We start from the raw sequence: 18,611 nt of genomic DNA, 5'->3' as shown, positions 1-18,611 counted from the left end.
TCGATTGGGAAAGTAATGATGGTGCTGGATTGCAACAGGGGGAGTTTCTAGAATGCCTACGAGATTGCTTTTTTGAACAGCTCATGGCTGAGCCCACTAGGAGATCAGATATTCTGGATTGGGTGTTCTGCAATGAACCGGAATTGATTAAAGACATTAAGGTAAAAGAACCTTTAGGAGCAAGTTATCATAATATGATCCAATTCACCTTGAATTCTGAAAAGCAGAATCTAAAGTCAGATGCAAACACGAGGAAATCTGCAGATGCTGGAAATTCAAGCAACACACACAAAATGCTGGTGGAATGCAGCAGGTCAGGCAGCATCTAGAGGGAGAAGCACTGTCGATGTTTCGGGCTGAGACCCTTCGTCAGGACTAACCGAAAGATAGTAAGAGATTTGAAAGTAGGAGGGGGAAGAGGAGATCTGAAATGATAGGAAAAAACAGGAGGAGGAGGAATGAAGCTAAGAGCTGGAAAGTTGATTGGCTAAAGGGATACACAGCTGGAGAAGGGAAAGGATCATGGGACGGGAGGCCAAGGGAGAAAGAAAGGGGGAGGGGAGCACCAAAGGAAGTTGGAGCCCAGGCAAGGAGCAAGGAGTGATTATGAGAAGGGCAGAGAATAAATAAAGATAGAGGACAAGGGGGGGGGGGAGAGGAGAGATTAATAAATAAATAAATAAGGGATGGGGTAAGAAGGGGAGGGGGGTACTAACAGAAGTTAGAGAAGTCAATGTTCATGCCATCAGGTTGGTGGCTACCCAGACAGAATATAAGGTATTGTTCCTCCAACCTGAGTGTGGATTCATCTTAACAGTAGAGGAGGCCATGGATAGACATATCAGAATGGGAATGGGATGTGGAATTAAAATATGTGGCCAAGGGCAGTTCCTGCTTTCTCTGCCAGACAGATTGTAGGTGTTCAGCGAAACGGTCTCCCAGTCTGCGTCGGGTCTCACTGATATATAGAAGGCTGTACTGGGAACACCAGACGCAGTATACCACACCAGCCGACTCACAGGTGAAGTGCCACCTCACCTGGAAGGACTGTCTGGGGCCCTGAATGGTGGTGAGGGAGGAAGCGTAAGGGCAGGTGTAGCACTTGTTCTGCTTACAAGGTTAAGTGCCGGGAGGGAGATCGGTGGGAAGGGTTGGGGGGGGGGGGGGTGAACGAATGGACAAGGGATTTGCATAGGGAGCGATCCCTGCAGAAAGCAGAAAGGTGGGGGGGGGGGGGGTGGGGGAGGGAAAGATGTGCTTGGCGGTGGGATCTTATTGGAGGTGACAGAAGTTACGGAGAATTATATGTTGGACCCGGAGGCTTTCTTTCTCCCTAAGCCTCCAGTCCCATGGGAACTTAATGTCATCATGCTCCCTCGTGGAAGGAATTAAATCTTCGTTCCATCTTCATTGTTGGTTAAGATTTGTTTAGTCCATCATTATCTGAATGAGTACTCTAGCATTCTCAATCGAGATTAGAGATTGTAAAACTCTATCTTGCTTCAAAGAATTTGAAAGTTAATGTATGAGATGTAAATAGCCGGTTAAAATAACCACAGGTGCCACGGTAGTGTAGAGGTTAGTGCCACACTGTAGTAATTAGATATCAGAATCATGTTTTATATCACTGACTTATGTCATGAAATTTGTTATTTTGCAGCAGCAGTGCTCTTCCATGCATTAAACAATGTGAATTACATATACATATTAAATTAACTAAGTAGTGCAAAAAGGAAGCAAAAATAGGGATTTCTAAGGATAATAGGGAATAAACAGTTGAAGACATCAGTGTTTATGAATACTTAAAAGAGGAAAGAGAAAGATGGAAATGTGGAGAGGGTGAAGAATGGAATTTCAGACCACACACTACAAACAGTGTGAGGATAATGTTGCTGAGAAGAATAAAGATTGAGAATATGCAAAAAGACTGGCTCTGACCTTGGCTACAACCTGGACTCTTTTGAGTTAGTGGTGGAGAGGAGGTTACTGAACAAACTGTTATCTATTATGGACAATCTGGTACATCCTCTCCATGACCAAATGAATAAGCAATGGAGCACCTTTTGAACAGACTCATTCAGCTACGCTGTCACAAGGATCGTTACAGGAAGACTTTCCTACCAAGTGCAATAAGCATATACAACAGTTCATCTCTGTGCGATAGGAGAACACGCATCATAGTACAACAGGCTGCTTTATTATTTTGTACGTTATTATCATGTGTATTATTATTACTAGTTAAGTCTGCGCACTGCTAAGTGTGCTTTTAAATGTTGCTGCTGCTGTAACAGAGGTTGAACCCTCAACTAGAAAGGGGAGGAGGGAAGAGAAGAGAGTGATAGTTTTAGGGGATTCTATAGTCAGGGGGGCAGATAGGAGATTTTGTGGGGCAGATCGGGAGTCTCGGATGGTATGTTGCCTCCCTGGTGCCAGGGTCCGGGACATCTCAGATTGGGTGCAGGCTATTCTTGAGAACGAGGGCATGAACCCAGATGTAGTGGTCCATGTAGGGACCAACGATGTAGGTAAGGTGAGTGAGGGGGTCCTGCTTAGAGAGTTCAGGGAGTTAGGAGTGAAGCTGAAAGGCAGGACCTCCAGGGTGACAATCTCGGGATTGCTACCTGTGCCACGTGCGAGTGAGGCGAAGAATAGAATGATTATGCACATTAATACGAGGCTGAGAGCATGGTGCAGGAAGGAAGGGTCCAGGTTTTTGGATAATTGGTCTTTGTTCCAGGGACATTGGGATCTGTTTCGAAGGGACAGTCTACATCTGAACCGGAGGGGTACTAACATTCTTGCAGGAGTGTTTGCCAGTGCTGCTCGGGGGGGAGTTTAAACTAGATGTGCAGGGGGCAGGGATCCAGATCCAGAGGGTTGGTCAGAAGGAGCATGCGGTTAAATGTGTAGAAGGTTTGGGTGATCTTGAGAAGGTCATCAAAATTCAGGGTGCAATTAGCCCGATGGAAGTTCAAGGAGCTGGGTTAGGTACAGTAGACGGTGTTTTAAGCAAAGAGAGGAGGAATGGGCTAAGAATTCTATACTTGAATGCGCGTAGTGTCAGAAATAAGACAGATGAGCTTGAAGCTCAGATGAAAATGGGGAACTACGATATTGTTGGGATAAACGGAGACATGGCTGCAAGGGGATCAGGCCTGGGAATTGAGTGTACCAGGGTATACGTGCTATCGTAGAGACAGAAATATGGGAAGAGGGGGTGGGGTGGCTCTGTTGGTGAGGAATGAGATTCAGTCCTTAGCAAGAGGTGACTTGGGAACAGGGGAAGTAGAGTCTGTGTGGATTGAGCTGAGGAACAGTAAGGGTAAAAAGACCCTAATGGGTGTTGTGTACAGGCCCCCAAACAGTAGCGTGGATATTGGGTACAAGTTGATTAGGGAGTTTACATTGGCATGTGCTAAAGGTAATGTAGTCGTTATGGGAGATTTCAACATGCAGGTGAACTGGGAGAATCAGGTAGGTGCTGGACCCCAGGATAGGGAGTTTGTGGAGTGTCTAAGGGATGTATTTTTGGAACAGCTTGTGCTTGAGCCAACCAGGAACGAGGCTATTTTGGACTTGTGATGTGTAATGAACAGGAATTGATAAGTGATCTTGAAGTAAAGGAGCCATGAAGAAATAGTGATCATAACATGATAAGTTTTTATCTACAATTTGAGAGGGATAAGGGCAGATCAGAGGTGTCAGTGTTGCAATTAAATAAAGGAGACTACGGAGCCATGAGGGAAGAGCTGGCCAAAGTTAAATGGGCGGATGCCCTGGCAGGAAAGACAGTGGATCAGCAGTGGCAGATATTCTTGGGTATAATACAAAAGATGCAAAAGCAGTTCATTCCAATGAGAAGGAAGGATTCAAAGAGGGGGAAGGGGCCACAGTGGTTGACAAAGGAAGTCAGAGATTGTATAGCATTAAAGAAAAAGAAGTATGACAGGGCTAAGATGAGTGGGAATACAGATGATTGGGAAAGTTTTAAGGAACAGATCTTAACTAAAAAAGCAATACGGAGAGAAAAAAATCAGGTATGAGCTCAGTCTAGCCAGGAATATAAAAGGGGATAGCAAAAGCTTTTTTAGCTATGTGAAGAGAAAGAAGATAGTTAAGGACAATGTTGGCCCCTTGAAGAATGAATTGGGAGAAATTGTTATGGGAAACAGGGAAATGGCAACAGAATTTAATGCATACTTTAGATCTGTCTTCACCAGGGAGGACACAAGCAATCTCCCAGATGTATGGATGGGCCAGGGTCATAGGATATCAGAAGAATTGAGACAGATTGACATTAGGAAAGAAACTGTGATGAGTAGACTGGTAGGACTGAAGGCTAATAAATCCCCGGGTCCAGATGGTCTGCATCCGAGGGTTCTAAAAGAGGTGGCTCAGGAAATTGCGGAAGCATTGGTAATCATTTTCCAATGTTCCTTAGATTCAGGATCAGTTCCTGAAGATTGGAGAGTGGCTAATGTTATCCCACTTTTCAAGAAGGGAGGGAAGGAGAAAACGGAGAACTATCGCCCTGTTAGCCTAACGTCAGTCGTGGGGAAGATGCTTGAGTCCATTATTAAGGACGAAATAGTGGCACATCTAGATGGCAGAAATAGGATTAGGAAATAGGGGCAGGATTTCAACATGGATAGAAAACTGGTTGGCAGATAGAAAGCAAAGGGTAGCAGTGAATGGGTGTTTCTCGGACTGGCTGGAGGTGACTAGTGGGGTACCACAGGGCTCTGTATTGGGACCACAGCTCTTTATGATTTATGTCAATGATTTAGATGACGGCATTGAAAACTATATCAGCAAGTTTGCTGACGATACTAAACTGGGTGGCAGTGTGACATGCGAAGAGGACGTTAGGAGAATACAGGGAGACTTGGATAGGCTGGGTGACTGGGCAGATACTTGGCAGATGTCATTCAATGTGAATAAATGTGAAGTTATCCACTTTGGAAGCAGGAACAAGAGGGCAGAGTATTGTCTGAACGGTGTAGAGTTAGGTAAGGGAGAAATGCAAAGAGACCTAGGAGTCCTAGTTCACCAGTCAATGAAGGTGAATGAGCAAGTGCAACAGGCAGTGAAGAGGGCAAATGGAATGTTGGCCTTTGTTGCAAGGGGAATTGACTACAAGAGCAAGGATGTCCTTTTGCATTTGTACAGGGCCCTGGTGAGACCACACCTGGAATATTGTGTACAGTTTTGGTCTCCAGGTTTAAGGACGGACATTCTGGCAATTGAGGAAGTGCAGCGTAGATTCACTAGGTTGATTCCTGGGATGGCAGGGCTGTCTTACGCAGAGAGATTGGAGAGATTGGGCTTGTACACGCTGGAATTGAGGAGATTGAGAGGGGATGATTGAAACGTTTAAGATAATTAAAGGATTTGATAGGATTGAGGCAGGAAATATGTTCCAGATGTTGGGAGAGTCCAGTACCAGAGGGCATGGATTGAGAATAAGAGGGCAGTTATTTAAAACAGAGTTGAGGAAGAGCATCTTCTCCCAGAGAGTTGTGGAGGTGTGGAATGCACTGCCTCGGAAGACGGTGGAGGCCAATTCTCTGGATGCTTTCAAGAAGGAGCTAGATAGATATCTGATGGATAGGGGAATCAAGGGATATGGGGACAAGGCAGGGACTGGGTATTGACAGTGAATGATCAGCCATGATCTCAGAATGGTGGTGCAGACTCGAGGGGCCGAATGGTCTACTTCTGCACCTATTGTCTATTGTAATGAAATAATTTCTCATGGGTCAATAAAATACTATTATTATTATTATTATTATTGTTGTTATTATTTTTAAAGAGCTACTAACCTAAAAACACCACGGCACAGCTTTGACAGATAGGGATAATATCTTTGGTGTCCAGGGGATAACACTTCATTAAGCTGGAAGGAATTCAGGACTGTGCTTCGGGTCCAGTAGAGGTTGATGAGAATGGTTCTGGGAATGAAAGGGTTAACATACGAGGAGCGTTTCGTGGCTCCGGGACTGGACTCACTGGAGTTTAGAAGAATGAGGGGAGAGCTCATTGAAACCTACTGAATATTGAAAGGCCTATATAGAGTGGCCACAGAGAAAATATTTCCTGTAGTGAGAAACTAGTATGTTTCCTAGTGGTCACAATATGCCTATGCAATTGTTCATTGTCGTATTGGTATGATTCTGGAAAGCTCTGGAAGCTTCTCTTGGTGTTGCATTATTTAAATAGGGGCGATCTGTTTGATTGACTCGTATCTGTGAAATTGAATGGAACGAGCTGACCACACAGTGCCACCATCTCTTTTGTATCCTGTCTGCCTACAGCCTCAGTTACACTCCATCTTTTCAACCTTCTTTGTTCTATTACTGCTGAATAAAACTGTCATGAAGCACCAAGTTTTGTGCAAATTACCTGATATCTGAAAGAACCCTGGTTCTAAACATCACAATCCAGCAGCTGTTTAAAAAAAACTATTATTGAGCTGAGATCCTTCAAGAGGACTACAACCTAGTCGTGGTTTGGAAACCTGTGTGCCTCAATGACCCAGAGGATTAATTTGGCTGGAGTTGGGGCTATGCCATTTGGCTCTTAGGGATTTTCAAAATCTGCCTTGCTTCAAAGTTTCTGAAATTTAAAGAATGAGAAGTAGTCAGTAAAGTAACCATGGGCACCATGGCCATGTAGTGGGTAGTGCAACACCATTATAGCTCAGTGTCGGAGTTCAGAGTTCAAGCACAATGTCCTCTCTAAGGAGTTTTTATGTCTCCTGAGAGAGTGTGTGGGTTTCCTCCCAGTGCTGTAGTTTCCTCCCACTGTCCAAAGACGGAACGATCTGCAGATTAATCAAACATCGTAAGATGTCCTCGATTAATCTGGGAAGGGATTTATGGATGGTTAGAGTACCTGTTGGGCTCCATCTGCGATGAACCGGAAGAGGAGCCACCAAAACTAAATATCATCGGAACATTTCTCTGTTCGTTGGCAGGAACTATTTTGAAAACAGAAAGTTGTGAACATCTGTAATGATAAAAATAACACAAACTGTTATCTGGAATAACAGGACAGATGAAAAACAGCAGTTAATTAGCAAATAAGAATCAGAAAAATTAAGTAATTAGATAACAGAATCATGTTTAATGTCACTGACTTATGTCATGAAATTTGTTATTTTGCCACAGCAGTGCTGTTCCGTGCTTTAAAAAAGTATGAATTACAATTATATAAATTAATCAAATAAGTACTGCAAAATGGGAACAAGAATATTTTCAAGAGTTTCCTGCCTCTTCAAAAATCTGATGGTAGAGGAGAACAATTTCTTCTAAAAATGTTGAGTGTGTGGCTTCGGACTCCTGTATCTCCTCCTTGATGGTAACAATGAGAAGAGGGCACGTCCTGGGTGACAGGGGTGCTTAATGATGGATGCTGCCATTTTGAAGCCCAACTTTTGAAAATATTCTCAATGCTTGGGAGGCCAGTGCCCATGATGGAGCTGGCTGAGTGTGCAAATTTCTGCAACTTTTTCCGATCCTTTGCTGTTGTTCAGATAGTGGTTTTAGCAGTGTGTCATACTGCATTTTCGCCCCCAAGCTCAGGATCACAGAGAATCAGAAGGGTTAAACAAAACCAAGGAATTTTAGGATCAAAAGAGACAAAACAAAACTGTAGAACTTTCAAGGTCTTGGATAACTCAGAATAATTTTGCTAGAACTTCACTAGGCAAGGATCAACATGACTGAGACCTATGGGGTTAGCTCTGCCCCTTTAAATGCACTCCAGGGCACAAAAGAGTCTGTGCCCAGCTGAGTAAAACACAGACTGTTATCAAGCTTACAAGTAAAGTTTCTGATAAGAGACATAACTCCAAGGATACTTAATTGGCTGCCAGCAAGATCTCAAGGAGAATTAATTCAATGTATTCAAGGACCATTGAAATTATATGTAAACTAGACAAAACCTAATTATAAAATAACAAAGTGCAATAATATATTAGAATTATAATTTATAAAATGCAGGGATTAAAATATGAAAGCAAAAAACTCAATGCCCTCAGAATTCTCTACCAATGACCCAAGGTTACTATACACTTAAAATACTTTCCATGGGACATGTAGAGGTATTTCCAAGAGTCTTTGGTGATGTACCAAATCTCCTCAAACTCTGAGTGAAATATAGTATTCTTTGTAATGTATGTTAAGCGCAGGATAAATCTTCAGAGCTGTTGACACCCAGGAACTTGAAACTGCTCAAACTTTCCACTGCTGTTCCCTCAATGAGGACTGGCTTGCTCCCTCAACTTCCCTTTCCTGAGGTCCACAATCAATTTCTTACTAACAGAGTGCAAGGTTGGTGACATTCAACGTTTCAGGAATAGCTGCTTCGCCTCCACCAACAGATTTCCGAAAGAACAAAGCACTACCTCACTGTATACTTCCTTCTGTTTTGCTCTCTTAGCACTATTTCTTTAATTTAATTTTTAAACTAGACCATAAAATATAGGAGTAGAATGAGGCAATTTGGCCCACAGAGTCTACTTTGCCATTTCATCATGGCTGATCTAATTTTCCTCTCAGCTCAACCACCTGCCGTCTGCTCGTATCTCTTTATGCCCTGACCAATCAAGAATCTACCAACCTCTGCCTTAAATATACAAAGACATGGTCTCCACAGCCATCTGTTTCAAAGAATTCCACAGATTCACCACTGAAGAAATTCCCCCTCATTTGCAATCTGAAATGATGCCGCTCTATTCCAAGGCTGTGTCCTGTGGTCATAGACTTTCCCACCATAGGAAACATCTTCTCCACACTCACTCTATCACGGCCGTTCACCATTCGATAGGTTTCAATGAAGTCACCGCTCATTTTTCTGAATTCTAGTGAAAAGAGGCCCAGAGTCATCAAACGCTCTTCCTTTGACCAGCCATTCAATCCTGGATCATTTTGCTGATCCTCCTTTAAACACATCCTGTCTAAGATAGGCTCCCAAAACTGCTCACAATGATCCAAGTGAGGCCTCACTAGTGCTTTATAAAGTTTCCACATTACATCCATGCTTTTATATTCCAGTCATCTTGGAATGAATGCTATCATCACACCTGACTTCTTCACCTCAGCCTGAATCTGCAAATTAACCTTAGGGAATCCTGCACAAGGATTCCAAAGTCCCATTCCAGCTCAATATTTTGTATTTTCTCTCCATTTGGAAAATAATCACCCCTTTCATTTATTCTACCAAAGTGCATTAACATACACTTCCCAATATTCCAGCTGCCACTACTTTGCCCTTTCTCCTAATCAAAGTCCTTCTGTAGCCTCTGTACTTCGTCAAAACTAACTGCTCTTCCACCTATCTTAATATCATATAAATAAATACACATGTAATATATGGTTTTTTGTTATTTTTATGTACTGCTGCTGCAAAACAACAAATTTCATGAGATAGTAAACCTGATTCTGATGCCAAGCTATTTCAGGAGGCACCAGGATGAATTTCCTTAAACTCAGTTGAAGACATCAGTGTTTCGGATTACTTAAAAGAGGAAAGAGAAAGATGGAAATGAGGAGAGGGTGAAGAATGGAATTTCAGATCATACACTACAATCTGCATTCACTCCAAGATGACTACAAACAGTGTGAGGATAATGTTGCTGAGAAGAATAAAGATTGAGAATATGCAAAAAGACTGGCTCTGACCTTGGCTACAACCTGGACTCTTTTGAGTCAGTGGCAGAGAGGAGGTTACTGAACAAACTGTTATCTATTATGGACAATCTGGTACATTCTCTCCATGATCAAGTGAATAAGCAGCGGAGCACCTTTAGAACAGACTCATTCAGCTCCGCTGTCACAAGGATCTTTACAGGAAGACTTTCCTACCAAGTGCAATAAGCAAAATAACAGTTCATCTCTGTGCAACAAGAGAACAGACATCATACTACAACAGCCCGCTTTATTATTTTGTACCTTATTATTGCACATTGGTACATTATTATTATGCGTATTATTATTATTTTGTATTGTTATTATTAGTTAAGTCTGTACACTGCTAAGTATGTTTTGAAATGTTGCTGCTCTAATGAAAGAATTTCTTACTTGAGTCAATAAAGTACTATTTTATTGCTGTTATTATTATTTTTAAAGAGATGACAACTTAAAAAACATGGCACAGCTTTGACGGACAGGGATAATATCTTTGGTGTCCAGGGGATAACACTTCATTAAGCTGGAAGGAATTCAGGGCTGTGCTTTGGGTCCAGTAGAGGTTGATGAGAATGGTTCTGGGAATGAAAGGGTTAACATACGAGGAGCGTTTCGTGGCTCCAGGCCTGGGCTCGCTGGAATTTAGAAGAATGAGGGGAGAGCTCATTGAAACCTACTGAATATTGAAAGGCCTATATAGAGTGGCCACAGAGAAGATATTTCCTGTAGTGAGAAACTAGTATGTTTCCTAGTGGTCACAATATGCCTATGCAATTGTTCATTGTCGTATTGGTATGATTCTGGAAAGCTCTGGAAGCTTCTCTTGGTGTTGCATTATTTAAATAGGGGCAATCTGTTTGACTGACTCGTATCTGTGAAATTGAATGGAACGAGCTGACCACACAGTGCCACCATCTCTTTTGTATCCTGTCTGCCTACAGCCTCAGTTACACTCCGTCTTTTCAACCTTCTTTGTTCTATTACTGCTGAATAAAACTGTCATGAAGCACCAAGTTTTGTGCAAATTACCTGATATCTGAAAGAACCCTGGTTCTAAACATCACAATCCAGCAGCTGTTTAAAAAAAACTATTATTGAGCTGAGATCCTTCAAGAGGACTACAACCTAGTCGTGGTTTGGAAACCTGTGTGCCTCAATGACCCAGAGGATTAATTTGGCTGGAGTTGGGGCTATGCCATTTGGCTCTTAGGGATTTTCAAAATCTGCCTTGCTTCAAAGTTTCTGAAATTTAAAGAATGAGAAGTAGTCAGTAAAGTAACCATGGGCACCATGGCCATGTAGTGGGTAGTGCAACACCATTATAGCTCAGTGTCGGAGTTCAGAGTTCAAGCACAATGTCCTCTCTAAGGAGTTTTTATGTCTCCTGAGAGAGTGTGTGGGTTTCCTCCCAGTGCTGTAGTTTCCTCCCACTGTCCAAAGACGGAACGATCTGCAGATTAATCAAACATCGTAAGATGTCCTCGATTAATCTGGGAAGGGATTTATGGATGGTTAGAGTACCTGTTGGGCTCCATCTGCGATGAACCGGAAGAGGAGCCACCAAAACTAAATATCATCGGAACATTTCTCTGTTCGTTGGCAGGAACTATTTTGAAAACAGAAAGTTGTGAACATCTGTAATGATAAAAATAACACAAACTGTTATCTGGAATAACAGGACAGATGAAAAACAGCAGTTAATTAGCAAATAAGAATCAGAAAAATTAAGTAATTAGATAACAGAATCATGTTTAATGTCACTGACTTATGTCATGAAATTTGTTATTTTGCCACAGCAGTGCTGTTCCGTGCTTTAAAAAAGTATGAATTACAATTATATAAATTAATCAAATAAGTACTGCAAAATGGGAACAAGAATATTTTCAAGAGTTTCCTGCCTCTTCAAAAATCTGATGGTAGAGGAGAACAATTTCTTCTAAAAATGTTGAGTGTGTGGCTTCGGACTCCTGTATCTCCTCCTTGATGGTAACAATGAGAAGAGGGCACGTCCTGGGTGACAGGGGTGCTTAATGATGGATGCTGCCATTTTGAAGCCCAACTTTTGAAAATATTCTCCATGCTTGGGAGGCCAGTGCCCATGATGGAGCTGGCTGAGTGTGCAAATTTCTGCAACTTTTTCCGATCCTTTGCTGTTGTTCAGATAGTGGTTTTAGCAGTGTGTCATACTGCATTTTCGCCCCCAAGCTCAGGATCACAGAGAATCAGAAGGGTTAAACAAAACCAAGGAATTTTAGGATCAAAAGAGACAAAACAAAACTGTAGAACTTTCAAGGTCTTGGATAACTCAGAATAATTTTGCTAGAACTTCACTAGGCAAGGATCAACATGACTGAGACCTATGGGGTTAGCTCTGCCCCTTTAAATGCACTCCAGGGCACAAAAGAGTCTGTGCCCAGCTGAGTAAAACACAGACTGTTATCAAGCTTACAAGTAAAGTTTCTGATAAGAGACATAACTCCAAGGATACTTAATTGGCTGCCAGCAAGATCTCAAGGAGAATTAATTCAATGTATTCAAGGACCATTGAAATTATATGTAAACTAGACAAAACCTAATTATAAAATAACAAAGTGCAATAATATATTAGAATTATAATTTATAAAATGCAGGGATTAAAATATGAAAGCAAAAAACTCAATGCCCTCAGAATTCTCTACCAATGACCCAAGGTTACTATACACTTAAAATACTTTCCATGGGACATGTAGAGGTATTTCCAAGAGTCTTTGGTGATGTACCAAATCTCCTCAAACTCTGAGTGAAATATAGTATTCTTTGTAATGTATGTTAAGCGCAGGATAAATCTTCAGAGCTGTTGACACCCAGGAACTTGAAACTGCTCAAACTTTCCACTGCTGTTCCCTCAATGAGGACTGGCTTGCTCCCTCAACTTCCCTTTCCTGAGGTCCACAATCAATTTCTTACTAACAGAGTGCAAGGTTGGTGACATTCAACGTTTCAGGAATAGCTGCTTCGCCTCCACCAACAGATTTCCGAAAGAACAAAGCACTACCTCACTGTATACTTCCTTCTGTTTTGCTCTCTTAGCACTATTTCTTTAATTTAATTTTTAAACTAGACCATAAAATATAGGAGTAGAATGAGGCAATTTGGCCCACAGAGTCTACTTTGCCATTTCATCATGGCTGATCTAATTTTCCTCTCAGCTCAACCACCTGCCGTCTGCTCGTATCTCTTTATGCCCTGACCAATCAAGAATCTACCAACCTCTGCCTTAAATATACAAAGACATGGTCTCCACAGCCATCTGTTTCAAAGAATTCCACAGATTCACCACTGAAGAAATTCCCCCTCATTTGCAATCTGAAATGATGCCGCTCTATTCCAAGGCTGTGTCCTGTGGTCATAGACTTTCCCACCATAGGAAACATCTTCTCCACACTCACTCTATCACGGCCGTTCACCATTCGATAGGTTTCAATGAAGTCACCGCTCATTTTTCTGAATTCTAGTGAAAAGAGGCCCAGAGTCATCAAACGCTCTTCCTTTGACCAGCCATTCAATCCTGGATCATTTTGCTGATCCTCCTTTAAACACATCCTGTCTAAGATAGGCTCCCAAAACTGCTCACAATGATCCAAGTGAGGCCTCACTAGTGCTTTATAAAGTTTCCACATTACATCCATGCTTTTATATTCCAGTCATCTTGGAATGAATGCTATCATCACACCTGACTTCTTCACCTCAGCCTGAATCTGCAAATTAACCTTAGGGAATCCTGCACAAGGATTCCAAAGTCCCATTCCAGCTCAATATTTTGTATTTTCTCTCCATTTGGAAAATAATCACCCCTTTCATTTATTCTACCAAAGTGCATTAACATACACTTCCCAATATTCCAGCTGCCACTACTTTGCCCTTTCTCCTAATCAAAGTCCTTCTGTAGCCTCTGTACTTCGTCAAAACTAACTGCTCTTCCACCTATCTTAATATCATATAAATAAATACACATGTAATATATGGTTTTTTGTTATTTTTATGTACTGCTGCTGCAAAACAACAAATTTCATGAGATAGTAAACCTGATTCTGATGCCAAGCTATTTCAGGAGGCACCAGGATGAATTTCCTTAAACTCAGTTGAAGACATCAGTGTTTAGGATTACTTAAAAGAGGAAAGAGAAAGATGGAAATGAGGAGAGGGTGAAGAATGGAATTTCAGATCATACACTACAATTTGCATTCACTCCAAGATGACTACAAACAGTGTGAGGATAATGTTGCTGAGAAGAATAAAGATTGAGAATATGCAAAAAGACTGGCTCTGACCTTGGCTACAACCTGGACTCTTTTGAGTCAGTGGCAGAGAGGAGGTTACTATTATGGACAATCTGGTACATTCTCTCCATGATCAAGTGAATAAGCAGCGGAGCACCTTTAGAACAGACTCATTCAGCTCCGCTGTCACAAGGATCTTTACAGGAAGACTTTCCTACCAAGTGCAATAAGCAAAATAACAGTTCATCTCTGTGCAACAAGAGAACAGACATCATACTACAACAGTCCGCTTTATTATTTTGTACCTTATTATTGCACATAGGTACATTATTATTGTGCGTATTATTATTATTTTGTATTGTTATTATTAGTTAAGTCTGTACACTGCTAAGTATGTTTTGAAATGTTGCTGCTCTAATGAAAGAATTTCTTACTTGAGTCAATAAAGTACTATTTTATTGCTGTTATTATTATTTTTAAAGAGATGACAACTTAAAGAACATGGCACGGCTTTGACGGACAGGGATAATATCTTTGGTGTCCAGGGGATAACACTTCATTAAGCTGGAAGGAATTCAGGGCTGTGCTTCGGGTCCAGTAGAGGTTGATGAGAATGGTTCTGGGAATGAAAGGGTTAACATACGAGGAGCGTTTCGTGGCTCCAGGCCTGGGCTCGCTGGAATTTAGAAGAATGAGGGGGGAGCTCATTGAAACCTACTGAATATTGAAAGGCCTATATAGAGTGGCCACAGAGAAGATATTTCCTGTAGTGAGAAACTAGTATGTTTCCTAGTGGTCACAATATGCCTATGCAATTGTTCATTGTCGTATTGGTATGATTCTGGAAAGCTCTGGAAGCTTCTCTTGGTGTTGCATTATTTAAATAGGGGCAATCTGTTTGACTGACTCGTATCTGTGAAATTGAATGGAACGAGCCGACCACACAGTGCCACCATCTCTTTTGTATCCTGTCTGCCTACAGCCTCAGTTACACTCCATCTTTTCAACCTTCTTTGTTCTATTACTGCTGAATAAAACTATCATGAAGCACCAAGTTTTGTGTAAATTTCCTGATATCTGAAAGAACCCTGGTTCTAAACATCACAATCCAGCAGCTGTTTAAAAAAAAACTATTATTGAGCCGAGATCCTTCAAGAGGACTACAACCTAGTCGTGGTTTGTAAACCTGTGTGCCTCAATGACCCAGAGGATTAATTTGGCTGGAGTTGGGGCTATACCATTTGGCTCTTAGGGATTTTCAAAATCTGCCTTGCTTCAAAGTTTCTGAAATTTAAAGAATGAGAAGTAGTCAGTAAAGTAACCATGGGCACCACGGCACTGTAGTGGGTAGAGCAACACTATTATAGCTCAGTGTCGGAGTTCAGAGTTCAAGCACAATGTCCTCTCTAAGGAGTTTTTATGTCTACTGAGAGAGTGTGTGGGTTTCCTCCCGGTGCTGCAGTTTCGTCCCACAGTCCAAAGACGGAACGATCCTCAGGTTAATCAAACATCGTAAGTTGTCTTCAATTAATCTGGGAAGGGATTTATGGATGGTTGGAGTACCTGTTGGCCTCTATCTGCGATGAACCGAAAGACGGCGCAGAACCGAAAGTGGAGTCACAAAAACCAAATACCCCCTCAACATTTCTCTCCTGTTTTTTGACAGCAGCCTGGTTGAAAACAGCAAATTGTGAATATCTGTAATGATAAAAATAACACAAACTGTTATCTGGAAAGAATTTGTAAAATGTAGTAATTAGATATCAAAATCGGAATCATGTTTACTATCACCGGCTAATGTCATGAAATTTGTTGTTTTGCAACAGCAGTATAGTGCCATGCTTTGAAAAAGTATAAATTACTCATATATAAACAAAATATGCAGTGCAAAATGGGAGCAAAAATAATGATATCATGTTCGTGGGTTCCTGTCTGTTGAAAAATCTGATGGAGGAGGGGATGAAGCTGTTCTTAAAATGTTGAGTGTGTGACTTCAGACTCCTGTATCTCCTCCTTGATGGTAACAATGAGAAGAGGGCACGTCCTGGGTGACAGGGGTGCTTAATGATGGATGCTGCCATTTTGAAGCCCAAATTTTGAAGATATTCTCAATGCTTGGGAGGCCAGTGCCCATGATGGAACCGGCTGAGTGTGCAAACTTCTGCAACTTTTTCCGATCCTGTGCTGTTGTTCGGATAGTGGTTTTAGCAGTGTGTCATACTGCATCTTCGCACCCAAGCACAGGATCACAGAGAATCAGAGGGTTAAACAAAACAAGGAAAGTTAGGAACAAGAGACAAAACAAAAGAGGAGGACTGCCAAAGTCTTGAATAACTCAGGACCTATTTTCAAACTTCAAACAACAGATTTATTATCAAGGTGTGTACATGTCACCATATCCTGCCCTGAGATTCATTTTCTTGCAGGCTTTCACAGTAGGAACAAAGAAACACAATAGAATCAATGTAAAACTATGCATAAACATAGGCAAACAGCCAATGTGCAACTGAAGTCAAACTATGCAAAATACACAAAAAACAAATCATTATAATCAATAAATAACTGATAAATAAATCCCATCACCAGCAGCACGTTCCACACAATGAGACTCACCTCGAAAGAAGCTGCTTCACATCCTGTCAATAAAAAACAATTAATCAATTAAAATCAATGAAAAGAAGTGGATCTATAATTCAGCGCGGAGAACTTTCAGAGTGAGTCCGTGTCTCTGAATGCAGCAGCTCAGTTCTTCTGAGGTTTATGGTGGTTTGCAAACAGTTTCAAGGTGCATTACTGCCTTCTTCGAAACTGCAGGGTGAGTCAGGATATTGAAGTCCTACGTATTGTATCAAATTCTATAAAAACACCTGTATTCTGCACTACATATTTAAAGCAATGTTCCTGTGATCTATTGTGCAAAATATCATTAATGTTAAATTGTATTTTATTCCATGATAACTTTAAAATCAACCATCCCCTCTCTTAATTATACCTTGGACACCTCACCAGTACATGCTCAACCGTTTCTACTTATCACAAAGCTGATACCTCCCATTACAGTATTGTGTTTCTTCGTTAAAAACAATGTTCTATTTAACCCTGTGTGCCAAACTTCAATCTTGATACTATATCATCACCTCCTCTTTCCTGCATTCCTTGACCACCCCAATTCTTTCTGGATGGTATAAAGATACCTTCCTGTTCTCTCTTCATCTGACTTTCTCCACATTTTTGATTCCACTTTTAACAATGTTTTTCAATTCTCCTTTACTGTAATTTATTTGAATATTGCCATCTATTTATCTAGTTGTCTCTTCCCTAATTTACTCTCTTGCTCCTTCCCTCCAATACCAACATGTGCTGGAATCCACATAAAACATATACATAGTCCCTGTGTTCTAAATCTAGATAAGGTTTGTATTGTCTCACACATAATGTCTGGTCCTGCCTCAGGATGGAAATCTTCTTGACTCCTGATAGTTGTGCTTGAAATAGACAATTTTACAACTCTCATCAGTCTCCCTTCCTCCACCCCTCTGCAAAGGTCACAATCCAGCTGTCATTTCACCTGTCCACACTGAGAAATCATCATGCATCCTCACCTGCTTTTTCAGGCACTACTAATCCTACCCCCTAATCTACCATTACCATTTTTGAAGCATCTGTGTATATTTATAAATATCCATAATAATTATTAATTACATACGATTCGACTATATTTTGATTTAAACTCACTTCTCTATTTTTCTGCCTCCTTTCAAATAAGTTAAGATCTGTGGTGCTTCACACAGCTAAGAGGGCACCCTAGGAAAAGGCAGCGTCATAGCAGGTCGGTTGACCATGTCTGCATGCTTTTACGCACTGAGTTACTGCCACATGATTAGCTGATTAGATATTTGCATTAATGAACAAGCGTACAGGTGTATCTAATACAGTGGCTACTGTGTGTAGATGGGTGGATCACAATGAGTACCTGAATGAAGAAGAGAGGATCCTCCACCACTTGACCCTGGGCTTCCTTGTCTATTATTTGAATTTCTTCCATTTTCTTCAACAGTGAATCAGAGGAGCTCTTGATCTGGCAGAGTGCTCGATTCTCTTCTTCATCAATCATCTTCAGTGCCAATTTTTCATCGTCTTCCAACTGCTTCCTCCATTCTGAGAAAGCTGCCAATAGTTTTTCCTTCATTTCCTTACTGTGTCTCTGAAGATCCAACCACAACAACAACTTATGATTTTAGGCATGAGAAATTCTACAGACGCTGGAAAGCTAAAGCAACAAGCACAAAATGCTGGAGGAACTCAGCAAGTCAGGCAACATCTATGCAAAGGAATAAACAGTCGACATTTCAGGCTGAGATCCTTCTTCAGGACTGGAAAGGAAGGGGGAAGAATTACAGTTATACAGTGTTTAAAATGTACTAGGACATTGTTGGGTTGGCCTATATAATTGTTATTTTCCATGTAGTTTAACTTTCTTATGTTTGTTTGTGTTTTTATATAATTACCTATGCATACGTAATTGTTCAGTGTTTTTTTTAGTGGTTACAATTCCTCTAACTTTCTGAAAGCTTTTTAGGTATCACATTACATGAATAAGGACACTTATTGGCTAATTTAAGTAATGAAATTTGAATAGTATGTTAGCAATTTGATACAAGAG

The 18,611-nt window shown here is 41.1% G+C and overlaps 1 protein-coding gene across 1 annotated transcript in view; it reads right to left on the bottom strand.

Moving 5' to 3' along the window:
- LOC132393569 (E3 ubiquitin/ISG15 ligase TRIM25-like) overlaps positions 1–18,611 on the bottom strand; it is a 49,062-nt gene that overhangs the window by 13,368 nt on the left and 17,083 nt on the right. The window contains exons 3-7 of the mRNA XM_059968996.1: positions 17,922–18,152; positions 16,562–16,584; positions 15,512–15,646; positions 11,211–11,324; positions 6,895–7,008 (exon numbers count right to left, since the gene is read on the bottom strand). Coding sequence (XP_059824979.1) covers positions 6,895–7,008; positions 11,211–11,324; positions 15,512–15,646; positions 16,562–16,584; positions 17,922–18,152 — 617 coding nt within the window. The remainder of the gene's footprint in view (positions 1–6,894; positions 7,009–11,210; positions 11,325–15,511; positions 15,647–16,561; positions 16,585–17,921; positions 18,153–18,611) is intronic.

The sequence above is a fragment of the Hypanus sabinus genome, chromosome 4 (genome assembly GCF_030144855.1).
Source record: "Hypanus sabinus isolate sHypSab1 chromosome 4, sHypSab1.hap1, whole genome shotgun sequence".
In the NCBI taxonomy this organism is placed as follows: Eukaryota; Metazoa; Chordata; class Chondrichthyes; order Myliobatiformes; family Dasyatidae; genus Hypanus; species Hypanus sabinus.
This window is presented reverse-complemented; position numbering and strand designations above follow the sequence as displayed.